This window comes from Dermacentor variabilis, chromosome 2 (genome assembly GCF_050947875.1).
Source record: "Dermacentor variabilis isolate Ectoservices chromosome 2, ASM5094787v1, whole genome shotgun sequence".
In the NCBI taxonomy this organism is placed as follows: domain Eukaryota; kingdom Metazoa; phylum Arthropoda; class Arachnida; order Ixodida; family Ixodidae; genus Dermacentor; species Dermacentor variabilis.
The window spans coordinates 225,298,892-225,313,965 of NC_134569.1; the positions used below are offsets into that span (position 1 = coordinate 225,298,892).

At 46.0% G+C, this 15,074-nt stretch overlaps 1 protein-coding gene across 9 annotated transcripts in view; it reads right to left on the bottom strand.

Moving 5' to 3' along the window:
- The window catches only part of Nipped-A (Transcription-associated protein Nipped-A), a 435,149-nt gene that overhangs the window by 402,455 nt on the left and 17,620 nt on the right, over positions 1-15,074 (bottom strand). For all 9 annotated transcript variants that reach the window (XM_075682662.1, XM_075682661.1, XM_075682656.1 and 6 more), the window contains exon 7: positions 5,029-5,112. In XM_075682662.1, the coding sequence (XP_075538777.1) occupies positions 5,029-5,112 (84 nt within the window). The remainder of the gene's footprint in view (positions 1-5,028; positions 5,113-15,074) is intronic.

Consider the following 15,074-nt stretch of genomic DNA (forward strand, 5'->3'; position numbering starts at 1 on the left):
AATTATTTTGAAACGTTTGCAGCGTCCAATCTATTTCTGGGTGTCCTTGCATATGGAAGCAGCCTACAACATGCTTTTTATAGCCTCAAAATTTGGTGTCCCAACCCCTTTAAGTCCTCCTCTACATCTACCTTGAGCTCTTCGGACAACCACAACAGGCTAGCTCTCATCAAACACAAAAGGACCATGATCGCTACTTTAAGCTTTGGCTCTGCTGTCACACAATATACTTACTATGACACGCAAGGAAATCAAAATGCAAAAAGATCCCCCAGCAATTAAAATCTACTAACTCAGAGGAATTGAAGCCTGATAAATCCTACAGCCAAAACCAAACCCTTACCCACAGAAGGAGCCCCACATCACCAGTCCTTCTCCACCATATCTAGTCAGTTGTAAGAGGTGGTCAATCCCAAGTTGCCACCAACTTGATTGGAATACTGGTCGGTCACTACGTTCCAAGGTCCGTGAGGTCAATCTCATCGCTGACAACCAGTTGCAGGAGCTAGGGGTTGTAGCCTCATAGCCTGGTGTCACACAGAGGCCAGGCTACGCCACCGGTGCGTCTCATAACGGGTAGCTTGCCTATGCTACCGAGGCTAAGTGGGCTCTAGGCTCTACCGAGGCTAGAGGCTAAGTGGGCCCATGCCGTCATCCAAATTTTCTTAAGGAGGGTTGCTTATTTAGTGAAGGGTACAAGGGCAAGAGCATAAGGAACAGGGGGTTCATTTACGTTTGAAAGGCAAACTTATTTACATAGAACAAGGGGTACTCGCACTGGCCACAGCACGGAGCACAGTACATTGTTTTCATGCATGAGCTACAGGTCTGAAGGCTACATTTTTCTGGTGAGCACACATGAGCGCACACTCCAGCTGGAGCACGGAGCACTCGTAGTAGCTATTAGGGCAAGAGTATGCACAATCACTCCAGCACCTTTCTTCACAGAACGCCATTGGACAAATACCCCCGGGTACAGACTGTTCACTGTCCCAGAGAAAGAAGGGGATTGCGCGGACAGGGGTGCCTTGTTTGACTCCACATCTTGGCTCCTGGCATGGCCCAGCAGTGACTGTAATGAAGCGGCATATAACACACTTTCATAGGAGTTCCTTGGTCTCAGCGTTGTAGTCAGCAACGAAGTGCCATCCATCAACCCCGCAGCCGTCAAATGTGTCTCGCCTTGGTGCCGCTGCTGGTCTGTCCGAGGTGACGTATCGTGAACCTCATGAAACGGTTCGTCGCAGTAAAGCAGGAGAGGCTGGAAGGTTCCTTCCACTGCTGGTTGATCGTAACAGCGTTGACGCTGCCATTGTGGAATTCGATGCAGCATTGTCATACTTTGACAGTATGTGCACCAGGAAACAGCAGGCCTTGTTTGAGTAAAGGGACTGACAACTGATTTTTAGGGGCCTAGCTTTCTATGGCACAATGCAAAGCTCCCCCTTGGTAGTGTTTACAGCTGCTGTGGTTACTTTCAAAAGCGCGTGGATATTTTGTAAGCAGAATTTTTCAATCTGAGCAGCCTCTGAAAAAGTACGAGTCCTTCCTCCAGCAACACTGAGAAGTGAGAGCAATGTCGATAGCCTGCCTCGCAAATTGTGAAAGCCGCTCATTGTTCTGCTTTCACAGCAGTGAATGTAACTGTGCCTAACCACCTAGATTTCGACCTTTTCAACTACTTTTGAAAATAAAAACCTGGTACAATAAGTTTGCATTGCTTTGTAGATTTTCCTTATATTTGTACGGCGTTTTCCCCCAAGTACACGCCTACGTCATGGCTCACTTGCCCCCGTCATCGTTATTCTGTTGATAGACGAGCCAAGCCAACTCATCAAAAGCGAAGGCAAAGGCAGCGCCACTTTTCTACTCACCACAAATGAAGGCATATCTGCACATTGTATGTTAGAAAAACCTTGTAACAGAAAAAAGTGCACCACATTTCAATACTGATAAGAAGACCAGGAACTGCGCACACTAATACAAGGTCACGTGATAGGCTTCTTATGTATCTTGGTGTTTTTGCCGCGTGGAGCGCCAAAGGGCATTTTTTAAGACTTTTAAAAAAGAATTAAACATATAAATCTATGTTTAATGAAAAAAACATGGCTTATTTTAGCCACTATGATAGGCAATCTTTCCATCAGCAGGGTTATCTCGATTCATGTTCTGGACGGTTGTCTGTCCCTTTAAGTGGCCTGGTAACGACAATAAGGGCCCAAGTCTGATATGAGCTTCAGGAGGAACGAGGCGGTGCCAAATTGACACTCGGAAATCAACACTTGTGGGAAACTTGCTTTTGAATCATTGTTTGAAAGGATGTAACCACCGCTTGGTGCTCTGCTGCCGAGATGCTGGGATCTTCTTTTGCGTACCACCTGGCTTGAGCACAGATGCCACTTGAGAATCAGAGACTAAAGTTGGATGACGAAACTGGAATGATGATGTAGTGACCATCACGGCATCACGAACGCATAGTCATCAGCCCAAGCTAGTAGTCACGCTGGTCCACTGGGCCTTGTCTTGTCAAGTTCTTGTCATGGTAATGTCATGCTATGCGTGCATGCATGTATGTATGTCATGATACTCATGGGAATAATGTCATAGCTTGACATATAGACCATGGCACTCCTGCCAATCATTTTATGACGTACATGGCATGGCGTTATTAATGTCCCAGATGCATGTCATGACATGCATATCTAGATATATCCTGTTAAGGAAATGATTGCCATGCCATTCAATCCATTATAGTAATCTCATTTATGATATTCATGTCATGACATGATTGCCATTCATGTCAGCATCATTTTCTAACAAGTTACATATCATAATATCCATGACACGAATGAAAGGACATGACAAGACGGCAAGCACTGTCATAAATGACATGACATGCCTCTCATGACGTGATTGTCATGGATGACATGTGACAGCATCGTGGTCATTTCTTTAGTTGGATATATATAGCGAGACATGCATACATGACCAGACAAGAATGACATTGAATGGCATGCTCATGCATGTCTGTCTTGTCTATTATCGTCATGTCATTTATGGCCTTCACGTTATGGCACGCATGTTATTTAAGTCATGACATTTATGCCACCACTTAAATGTCAGGTCCTGCACATGTCATGTTATTCATATGCAGATATATATCGCGTTAAAGAAATGACCACCACAGCATCATGCCATTCATACCATTTGTCATGACATACATGCCAGGACAAACATGTGATGGCACTGATGTCATGGTATGACATACGCTTGCATGTCTTGTCATCCATGTCATGATGCACATGACACGTCATGAAATCCATCAGTCATGTCGTATCCCGATATATACTGGGCCATTGATTGAGTTAAGGAAACGACCATGACATCATGTCATTCGAACCACTAATTTCATGACATACATATCATGACAAATATATTATGTCATTGATGTCATGACATTTTGATTCATGTTATGTATGCATGCACGTCACACTGCCCTATTCCTATTTTGATAAATATACAGCTGAAGAAACAACCACGACAGTATCACAGACATAGGAGCCTATGCCCTTAAACAAATGTGCACCCTTTAGGGCTTATGTAGCCGCACAACAATAATCGTCATCTGTCTTGCTTGCGTTTCCTGTCTTGAAAATTCTGCGCTTGCTACTTTCCTGTCAAGAATGCTCTGTCACGCCTCTGCCATGTCACGTGCATGTCGTTCGTGAGAAGTACTCAGCTTGCAGTGTTAAAGGAAGGAAATGAGGACAAGACAGATTACAATTATTGTTGCGTGACAAGATAAGCCTCAAAGGGTGTACATTTGTTTAAGAGTGTAGATAGATAGACACACACAGCCAAAACGCCCAATTCTTCCTATTAAAAATGTTTCCTTCAGTTACATACCAGGCGTCCTTTCTTATGCAGAACATTTAGAGACACAACAAGAAATCATATCTAGGCCCCTGTTCTTTGCAGATAGGCTATGTGACTAGGTCGGTATTAGCAAGAAAAAATTCTGCAATTATTTTGTAAATTAGGTTAAATGCGCTTATTACTTTTTTAATTCTTTATTTTAGGGCACATATAATTGTGCAATTGAAGTAGAGGAATCATGTCTACCAAATGAAGTCAAACCTGCTTACAACAAATCGTAAGTCTAGCACCACTTATGAGACATGCATGCTTGTTGTGCTATAAAATACATTGGAGTTCTATTTCACAGTTTCCCAGAAGTATTCTCCTCATAGTTTGTGACAACCTTAAATCAAAAGCTGAGGTGTTTTTCAGCCAGATTATGGCAGACATCACTGGACTACTTTCCGGTCTCAATTTCACAAGTACATGTGCCCTAAGGTGTCCAGCTCAACAGTTAATAAGCATGTACAATAATAAGTTGCGATCGCCAATTACTGCTGTTGTTGCACTAGCTAATGCTGACTTGTGCTCCCAAATTTCAATATTGCATCAGAACGCCTACAATTCTGACGTCCTCGACTTTTTGGATCACTATGTATGCTATCCACAAATGTGGCAGAGGCCTGAATACAAGAGGGTCTTTTTTTTTTACTGTTGTGCAGAAGAAAAAACAATTGGTATATGCCATTCTTTTTTTTTTTTTGCAATCAAACTATTCCAGAGTATGGGAGGCTGAAAAGAGGCTGAAAAAGTCAGCAATTTTCTGGCACTATTTCTGCAGAAATAATTTACTCCAAAAAAAGAAACAGAACACCCTCCAAGTTAGGCCAATAATGAACTCTGAAAACACAGAACCCTACGTCTACCCCACTAGCAAACAAGCCACCCACCATGACAGACATTTATAATATACACTGCACTGTATGCATCCTAAACTTTGATTTACCGTGGGCATGCAGGACACAGTACAGTTAGACTTACTACAGAAGACAACTACGCTGGACACTCACAGTGACCATGTGTCCAATTTTAGCAACTCTTCACTCGACTAGCTCTCCAGTTTCAAGTTGTCTCAAGAGTTCTGTAGCGCAGCAATGAAACTGAGCTCACCTCTGGGTTGAACTGCGGCCGAAACTGCTTGTGCAGCTCGATGATAATTCGCAGGCACACCAAGACGTTCTCTTCATTCTCCACCTGCAAGCAATGCAAGGATCATCGCTATCAGCCTATATTTATGCCCACTGCAGGACAAAGGCCTCTCCCAGCGATTTCGCATTACCCCTGTCTTGCGCTAGCCGATTCCAAATTATCCCTGCAAATTTTCTAGTTTCATCCCACCACCTAATTCTTTGCTACCCTCGATTGTGCTTCCCTTCCCTTGACACCCGTTCTGTAACTAATAAACTTCCGGTTATCTGCCCTAACTATTACGTGGCCTGCCGAGCTCTACTTTTCCCTCTTCATGTGAACTGTTGTTGGCTACTGTTGAAATGTTGGCTACTTCTTTTTGTAATCCACACTGCCATCTTCCTGTCATTTAACATTACGCCTAACATTTTCCGAGGATACAACATCGGTATTACCACTGTGAGTAAAGGTTCTCGTCCGATCAAGCTTACAAGGAGTGCCTTCTGTTGTACATGCTGGAGCAGCATTGCCAATTGCCTCAAGGCATTTCCCAACAGTAGTGTGAAACACAGATACAAAAGACCTTGCTTTCATTTCTCTTTGTTCATTCCTTAAACACAGAGGTTCCCCACATATGGACGCAAGTGCCTCTTGAAGACTGGTCAGGAAAGCATGCCTGCTGAATCAACCTGTCAGCCGGCTGATTTCAATATGGAGCAACTACACTGACATTTTTTTTCTTACTGCACTGTTGTTTAGGAACACAAGACAGCACGCAGGCAGGGTTTGTATTGTGTTTCAAAACAGTACAACAAGAAAACTAGGAATGTACCTTGTTCAAGCGGGAAAACAAAACCACGTTATCTCATCCTACATTTGAAATACACTTAAACCTCAACATAGCAAACTTTTATATGCAGTCGAACCCACTTATAACAATCCCAGATATAACATCCTCGGTTATGACAACCACATTTCAGCGCATTTACAATTTTCCAATCCTGCATATTGAAAGTGCTTCCCGATATAACAAACATTTTTTTAAATCACCCTACTGTTAAAGCAAACACTTCAAGCCCAGTCAAAGCACGGAAGCGCGACTCAACTAGGCGCATGGCAGTGCCCGCCGCACTCCAGTGCAACTGCAGCAATGATACGGCCTTCGAGACCAGCGAGCAACCACCGCACGTGTATTTCGGAAGCCGCAAATAAGGTCACTCGGTTTGATGGCATGCTTCCAGGCACACTATCAAATGCCACAATGGCAGCAGTCTCGTTCTTGTGCAGCACCACATTTATTATGCCTACACCAATAATTTGCAATGAACATATATGTCCTTCCACCACAAGGGCAACAGCCACTCAAGCGTCGCTACCATTAGTGTTGATATTTGCGCAGCCCGAGTCAGCAAAAATGCTGCTCCACACACCACCGCCACACAATGTCGCAAAGAGTCGGCGGTTACTACATAATTATCAGGATGTCAACATTCGGAAATGTTTCGTTTACAAGTGGCTGATTAGCGATAACTAAGGGTGTGCGAATACCGAATAGCAGATGTTAAATTGAATCAAGGAAGAAAAAGCTAAATATCAAATGAAATATCTACTACCAAAATATTTTCACCAAATTTTATGCTTACAAATTTTGGTCAAAAAATTTGGTGCTGAACATGTTCGGAAATCTCCTAGCATTGCATAACAAAAACTTATCAAGCTATCAATAACATACGTACACAAAAATCAAGATGTACAGTACAGTCTAATATTACTAAAGGTAACACCAAATTAGTATACCAGCACTGATTTCAGCTCAGTTCTAGTGCATATATGAAGGTCTGGAAAATACTTATCAATAAAATTTCTGTTGAATAGAATCAAGTGCTCTTTTCACTCTGAAACTAATGAACTAGTGATGTTTTGTTGCACTGAATACCTATGAGGTTTAACCGACACAAAAATTTTGTACCTTCTTTTTTTATGCTTCAATAAATAAAAAAAAATAAGTAGTTAATGATTCAGTAACCACTGCACGAAACCTCATTTGCTTCAGAGCGCTACAGGTAATTGGAACATTTGGAGTCTTGCTTGTAGTGACCAGTCCAAGTTTCGGTTTCAGAGAGAAATGAGAGAGGACAGTAGCTTTGTGAATACAGCTGAACACGTTATTGCACAAAACTGTGACCTACACACTGACGTGCAAGTCAGCGCGCTCGCCGGTGCAAGAGCTTCATGTTGCCAGTTCTTCTGCTATGCCTGCACATGCTTTGCGATGTCCTCACCATCATCGTCGTTGTTTTCATTGTCCAGCAGCAACAATTTCGTGCAGGTAGAAGTCGCAACCGTATTGCACATGGCCAACCACTTTCGATTCGACCCACCACAAAGCAGCGACTCGGAAAATGCGGCCAGCAACAGCTACCAATATGCATGCGCACCGCTGCAAGTAGTACGAACCTGTCATCGAGGACGCTCCGAGAATGAAGCGTATTCTGGAGCAGAACACAAGGTGGGGTTAAAGTCAGCACAGCACCAGGCTCAGGGGTTCGTAGTCTTGATGGACGATCAACGGACTGTGGCAAGCTCGGCAGGTTTTGTTTATATCAGGCATGCTCGAAATGAAGCAAGCAAATCTGGCTGCTCTTCAACGGGGTCCATTCTAAGCATTCAGTGGCATGCGAGAATTCGGTCCACTTCTGCCGCTTATCGACGCCGACGGTAGCGAACGAACAAGCCAGGTGAGCTGGTGGTCGCTGGGAAACGGTATAAGCCTAGTTCGCTGGCCATAAAATTCGGGGCCGATGGCCCTTGCGATCCGTTCGCAGAATCCTTGTGATCCATCCATCCGTCAACAGAATCAATGTCTGTACATCCATCACTCGTAAATGACAAGACCTACTGAATAGAATAAGGCCCAGCCTCAACCTCAATTTCGCTAGATTTTTTTGTCCATATTTTTTAGCATACGTCACTGGCCTTCCATACTTCATAGTGGGGGTCATAAGTTTGTGGTCCACGTTCGCAACCCGCACAAAAGTTGCTTAGTACATCGTGATCTAAGACGAGCACCGAAAAAAAGTTCAATAACCGCACCGACTCCGATGTGGGACGAATGCCCGCGGGTCATCCCAGAACTGTCGTAGGACACGACGATGTTTCCGGGATTGTCCAGGCTGAGCTCGCTGTACAATTTCCGTAAAGCTTCTGCGCTGTCCTTTTCTTGTTTCTCATCTGCACAAGCCGTGGTGGACGTCAACTTCGTCTTCTGGTAGGCTTGCCATGTTTTCGTGTGCTGTCCACGGTGGGAAATATTCATGATGGCGAAAATATCGTTGAGGGCCACTTGGCTGTTGCCAGTGGCTTGCAGGCATGCACAGCCAGAATGTTTATTGAAAGCAGGTTCACTTTTCTATCACCTTTCGCATGCAGCGAGCTCTCCACCGTAGCTTTGCCACCTCAGTTGGAGCAAAAAAGTAACAGCTTCACAGCAAGGCCATATTCTCGCTCCTCTTGGCAGACTTTTGAGTTTCTGCCACATATCTTGCACTGTAGGTGTTCAAGAAGCGTGTTCACCAATTTCAAGTACACCACGGTGGAAACTGGTCTCATCAGGCGGGCAGCCACCTGAATCACTCGTGGCCAAGAAGTTCAATTTTCGTTGCTGCAGTCGATGCAATCTTTTGAACTTTGGCATCAACTCTTTTCTTACCTTCTTACCTTACTTTCTTATCGTCGTGATACTGTCCGGATAACTGTATCGCGACGAACACGGCCGACATCAGGGTCACTTACTGACGGGACCACTAAGCCTAATCCTGGAGTTCGCAGCTCAGCAGCTCCATCACTTGATGCCTCCAGTCGCGCATCTTCAATTTGCAGTTCGTCCTCAGTGCATCTTGACCTTTCAGCAACTCTTGTGATGTTCTGGATCAGTGACGTCCTTCTTTTCTTGCCATACTTATGTCGGCACACACACTTTCTCGTCGACATCGCGTCCGACGACAGGACAAAATGGCGCCCACGTACACGATCGAGATGCACTGCAGAGGATGCTCTCGGCCAATCGCATAGCCACTTTTCATCACTTGCCCTGAGCAGCGAATAGCGACTGACATTTCATCATTTCTTTTCCGCCGTTTCTCTACTGTTACCAGTGACTGGAGAAAAGCACTGAAAGGCGAAAATTCAAGACGAAAAGCTGCTGTTTCAAATGAGAATAACATGGCGGCAAGCGGGGCTGTAGCACAGAAGCTGCATGTCATTGAAATTGCACCATTTTTGGTTCTACATGTACCGAAATTGAGCCACCTTTAATGCAAAAAATTGATACTGCAGTTCAAATAGATATGTTTCAGATATGAAGCTTTGCAGATTAGTAGAATAAGAAATGTTGATTCCGAAAATAGCATTTTCCAAAATTTTAATTTTTTTCGCGATTTTTCGGTACTAGCCGGCTTGCATTTTAAGCGGGGACATGGTCCCCGCTTAAACTGCAAGCCAGCTTGCAAACACCTGAATGAGGCTGACATAACATGCAGCTTCTGCCACTGTCGGGCCTGGATCGCCCGTGTTTTCGTTTTCCGTGTCGTCCTTATCACTGTTGTTAAGCGACACTTCGGCAATAACAGAGGTAATGATTGCAAAAAGTCGAACCTCGAAAAGTTGAAACTTGTTGCTGACATCTTTTCGCAGTCCTAGCAGCACTGCCGAGCATCTTCTACTTCGCATTCCAAATGCCACACACTGTAGTCAATGGTAGATCCCTCTCGTGTGCCAGCACAGACTTCATGGCACATTCGATAGCAAAAATTTTCTTTTATGCTGAACATCCGGTTCTTGTCCTAGCATGCACGAGGCTACAACACAGACCACCACTAGCCAGCTACAACGCTCTCTGGCTCGGCGCCGAAATGATGTTGATGTTAAAGTGGCTCCACCCTTCCAAGCACCCTTTGCATTTGTGCTTGGAGGCCGTTCTGGTCTTTGAGGCTGCTTCTGCCTGGCCGACTTACCGCCATGACTGCGCTATGAAAAGTGCAAACACTACGTGTTAACCGATAAGTACGCAACAAGCTGGTACAGTTCATGCGGATACAAAACACATTACATTCAATGGCTGCCGAGTCGGGGATATGACTTTACTACAGTGGAACCCCTGTTATACGTCCCCCGGTTTTGCGACGACCCAGGTTTTACGCCGGATTAGTGCAGTCCCAGTGAAGTGACCATAGAAGCAATGCATTAACAATCCCGGTGTTCCGACGCAATTTCACGCCTGACCTGGATTGTACGACGACCCTTGCAAAGCGCAGCATGGAACGGCGGACGAAAGAAAAGCGCCACAAGTCTCTTTCCTCGCTCCGTCTCTCCGCATGCGGAGCGCTTGACACAGCTCGACCGGTTCGCTCCAGTGCAGCTTTCTTCCCTGCCTCGTCTCATCGTTCGTTTCTCTCTCCCCCACCAGCAGCCGCCCGCGACGCTCGCTGTGCTGAAATAGTACCTTTTCTTCTCCACAATCACTTTCTCCCTCTCTTCTCGGCGGCATTGCCTCTCGTCGCGTTGGGGAAGCGTTTCTCTCCTTCCAGTTTCCCAGCAGCAGATCGCCGACAAGGTAGCGCAGAGAGGCCTAGGTTTATTGCACGCGTTCTTTGTCGTAATCCTAGCGAGCGTTGCTCGTAATCCGAGCAACGCAACGCACGATTTCCCGAAAGCGGACAGTTCTGTCGCTCGGCGATAAGCTGAATATCATCGAGGAAGCGGAAAAGTGGCATGGAGTCACGAAAGCCAGCATTGCCCGGGATCTTAAAATACCCGAATCTTCGCTTAAGATGATCCTGGAAAAGAAAGCGGTGATATTGCAGAATGCCAACAAGTTCGGGCTCAAGCGGGAAGCTGCAAAAGAAGGACCGCATGAGAAGTCAGAAAAAGTTCTCATCAAGTGGCTGCATGAAGCACGGAGCTCTGCGATCAACGTTCACGGCACCATTCTAAAAGAAAAGGCAGACCTTGTAGCATTGTGTCTGGGCATTGACGACTTTCAGGCATCGAACGGGTAGCTGGATTACTTTAAAAAATCAAACAGGATTGTGTACAGCCCCTCCTGCGGAGAAAGCACTTCCGTGGACGTTTCGACGGTGAACGAGTGGATGGAGTCGCTGCCGGAGATGCTTGCTGCATACAAGCCCTGCGACATCTTCAACGCCAATGAGAGCGGTATTTTTTACCAAATGCAGCCAGAGCAAACCCTTGCGTTTAAGGATGACAGCTGTCATGGTGGCAAGCGTAGTAAAGAGCATATGACGGCACTATTCTGTGCTAACGAGGATGGTTCCGAGAGGCTGCCCGTACTCGTTGTTGGAAAGTTTGCAAAGCCACGGTGCTTTAAGAACTTGGACGCTGCCGTCCAGCTACAACTTCAACAAAAAGGTGTGGATGACGTCTTCGCTCTTCAGAAATTTCTTGCAGCAGCTGGATAACTAAATGGGTGCTAAGGCGAGAAAAATATTGCTTTTCGTGGACATTGCACCATGCCACCCACCCGATACATCCAGCCTGAAGAACATAAAGGTTGCTTTTTTTCCGCCCAACAGCACAAGCCGGCTGCAGCCGCTGGATGCCGGCATCATTAAGTGCGTCAAGCAAGGGTACCGAGCAGTTAGTGCAGCGTCGGCTGGCGGCTACGGAGCGCAGCGAGTCTGAAAAAAAGATCACTGTGCTCGACGACATGCATTTTATTGACAGTTCGTGGACCACAGTGTCGCAAAGCACAATCGCTAACTCATTCAAGCACTGTGGCTTTAAGCAAGAGACTGCCTCCTCTGCTGGGGACGCCACAACTTTGATGCCGCTCGAGGCCGATGCAGGCTTCGCCGACGACGATTTCGAGGGTTTAAACCTCACCACAACCTTCGCCAAGTACATCGAGGCCAACGACAACGTTGCGATCTGCGGCAAGGTGTCAGTGGATGGTGCCATCGAGGAGGCTTTGCCTAGTGCCGACACTGCTGCGACATCGGACGAGGACAACGACGACGCCACAGATGCCGTGCCTGTGCCTACCATGTTCGCCAAGGTGCTACGGCACATAGATGGCATCTGGAACTTCATCTGTACACGCGACGCCACAGAGGACCTCCTTTTGGACATTGCCCAAGTCGAGCGAAAGCTCTTGGTTCATGGATCAAACAAGGTCCAAAAGAAACTTACCGACTTTTTTTAAAGTTCCTGCTGGCTGGCGAGAATCACGGCAGTGGAGTGCCGTAAAGGTTTGTTTGAATAAAGCATGATTGGTACCTGTACTGCAGCATTAATTCTTATCGCATTTACTTGTTTGGTAATTTGGGTTTCCAAGCCCTGCAGAGTATGTTAGTAGTTTACATTGAAGTTTCTCGTAAATTCATCGCGCAAAATAAGTAGTATTTTTATAGGCATAATTTATGTTCGGATATTACGATGCCCACATTTTACGACGCTTTTTCGCGGTCCCGAGAAAGTCGAATAATTGCGGCTTTATTGTACTTTTAAAACGAAAATACTGTTCAGGCGGGTGCGGTATAATGAGGTTTTACTGCATAACGGAGTGCTAATCTTACTGACTTCATTGTATTGAGGTTGAATTGTACCATCATGATTAACATTGTTGTTAGATTACTTATGACCACTGCAGGGCAGAAGCTTAGCTATCCCCATTTACTTTTGTTTTGCATCAGCTTACCCAACCTTATCCTAACGCTCTACCGTCACCGACTATGTTTACCTTCCTCCCTTGGCACCCATTCTATCACTCCAGAGACCCACACACTGGTTATCTGCTCGCACATTACACAACCCACTTACAGCACTCTCTTTAAGATGAACTCGAAGGGAGCATGAAAATTTGTTTGTCTTAAAAGAAGTTTGTCTTATCAGAAGATTATTTGGCAACAGGACCAGGTGCATCCAAATACCTTACTTCAACACAATAAATGAAGTAGACTTAAAACAGGGGGAAAATGACATAAAAAGCATTTATTTAGCTGAACTTAACAGAAAACTTTATTCAAGTGGTACTCTTGCTTGGTTTCATCCAGTGCGTGACGGATGTTTGAAGCTTCTGTGCAAATCGGCGCGCAGCCACAAATGATGCCATCTCACCTAATGACCTTAAACATCCTTCTATGCCTTCACTAGGGAGTTAAAGCACCTGCCACCTCACAGGTCATCAGTACAGGCTCTGAGCTTCCGAAAGTATGAAGGAGCATGCTGAGCGTGCAGCAAAGCAACACAACCTAGAGGAAAGTCTAGGTGAGGTTAAGCCAAGTGGGGAAAGAGAAACAAGGTGAAGCATCACAGAGGAGCAAGGTAGGCGGAGGAGCACTGGGTTGACCTCCTCTGGCAGTTGCTAAAGGTTCTATTTGCGATACGAATGTACCAGGTTCTTCTCGTGATAACATCGTCCTAGCGCGCCATATGCTGTGTGTGAGAGTGAAAGTGTGCGATGGTGAGCTAACGATGGCAGCTCAATTTCGTGTGTGCAAAGGAGGTAAGGGGGGAGTGCCCTGTTTTCCATTGCGCGCATGGCACCAGGGAGGGAAGGGGGATGTGATATGCGATCTGCTTTGGGGGCTCAGTCTGGGTGGGCCGATGGCTTGTAGCTTTGCGTGCACTGTGTTCTAGCCGCTCAGTTTGCGTTGAAGTGATAGCACGAAGGTCACTTTGCTCGCTGCTGCTGCAGCGATTCCTCATGCCAGCATTTTGACAGCAAGCGTCCACAGTCATCAAGTGTGACGTGTTCACATTTCACTGCATGCGCTAACACCATATTTGTTAATTTAGTTAGTAAGTGAACGTTTACAAGGAGGCATCCTACTCCGGCGGCTTCTGCGTGTGGCATGGCCGTGCGAGCCCTCTCTTGAATACCGTCTGCGATGCCGACCGTCTAGGCTCACCGAGGGCCAATAGCTTCGTATGTGCTATAGCACGCATATGCTTGCACGTCACTCATGTTCACGAAGTCAAACATCCCTGTTCTTTTCTGTTTCTTCCTCTTGTCTTCGCCTCTGTCCATGGGCAATGTATGCCGCAGGCCTCCAGTAGGGTGCCTGTATGCGGGCGCCCCCGGGCACGTGCATTGAGGCACCCTAGCCTGCATGATCAGTAGAGGTGGCGGTCACTCTGAATGTTCATCTTAATCGAAGAGCACGTCTGATAAGACGGTTCGTCTTAAGGGGGCACACGGGTCTAGAGACGAAAAGAATAGAGAAATAATGGGTTTCTTGAAAGTGGTATTTTCGTAATATACAAACACTGCCGCAGGTTCTGACCAAGTTTTCCGCATCATGGATCAATATTTTTGCCGCAATATTAATTTATGTAAGCACCGCAAGGTATATTTTGACAGAAAGAAGCATAAAAAGGGGGCTTTTTTCATGCCACGCAGTTGCTGAAGGACGTATGCTGTCACGGCCATCTTGGTCGCGTTGGAAACTACTTCTCTTCTTCAATTTCCTGCCACATTTTCGTTCGTCCCCCTACTCGCTATTTAGAACTACCGCACCGAAAAAAGGTCCCAGCCTGCGACCCCATTCACTCATTCAATGCATGTGACTAAATAAAGTCCTGCAATTGGCTTAGGCGGCTGGCGTCGTCTGCTATAGCACGCGGCTGCGCTTGAAAAGCGTACTGCGACGCGATTTTGAAAGCCGCTAGCATAGCGTGTAGTGATGTCGGAAGTTTGCCACTCGAATCAAGTTTGCCAAGAAAAGAATGAGCGCGCTACAACTTCGAAAAGTGCTCTGACCCTGCCGAAAAACACAGTGACAGCTACCAGCCGGCGGTTTCAAGCGACGACTACAACGCAGGATTCAACGGACCTGACGAGAGCGAGCTAGTCCTAACGATGTGCCGGCCAATAGTGATCGCAGGAGCAGTATTTGGCCCAACACAAAGATGGTGCAACAAGCAGAATTGCTCCAACAGCAGAAGAAAGCAGGGGAAAACCTCCAACAACTGGTGGGAACTTCAACAACGAAGCGGAACTTGGACATGTG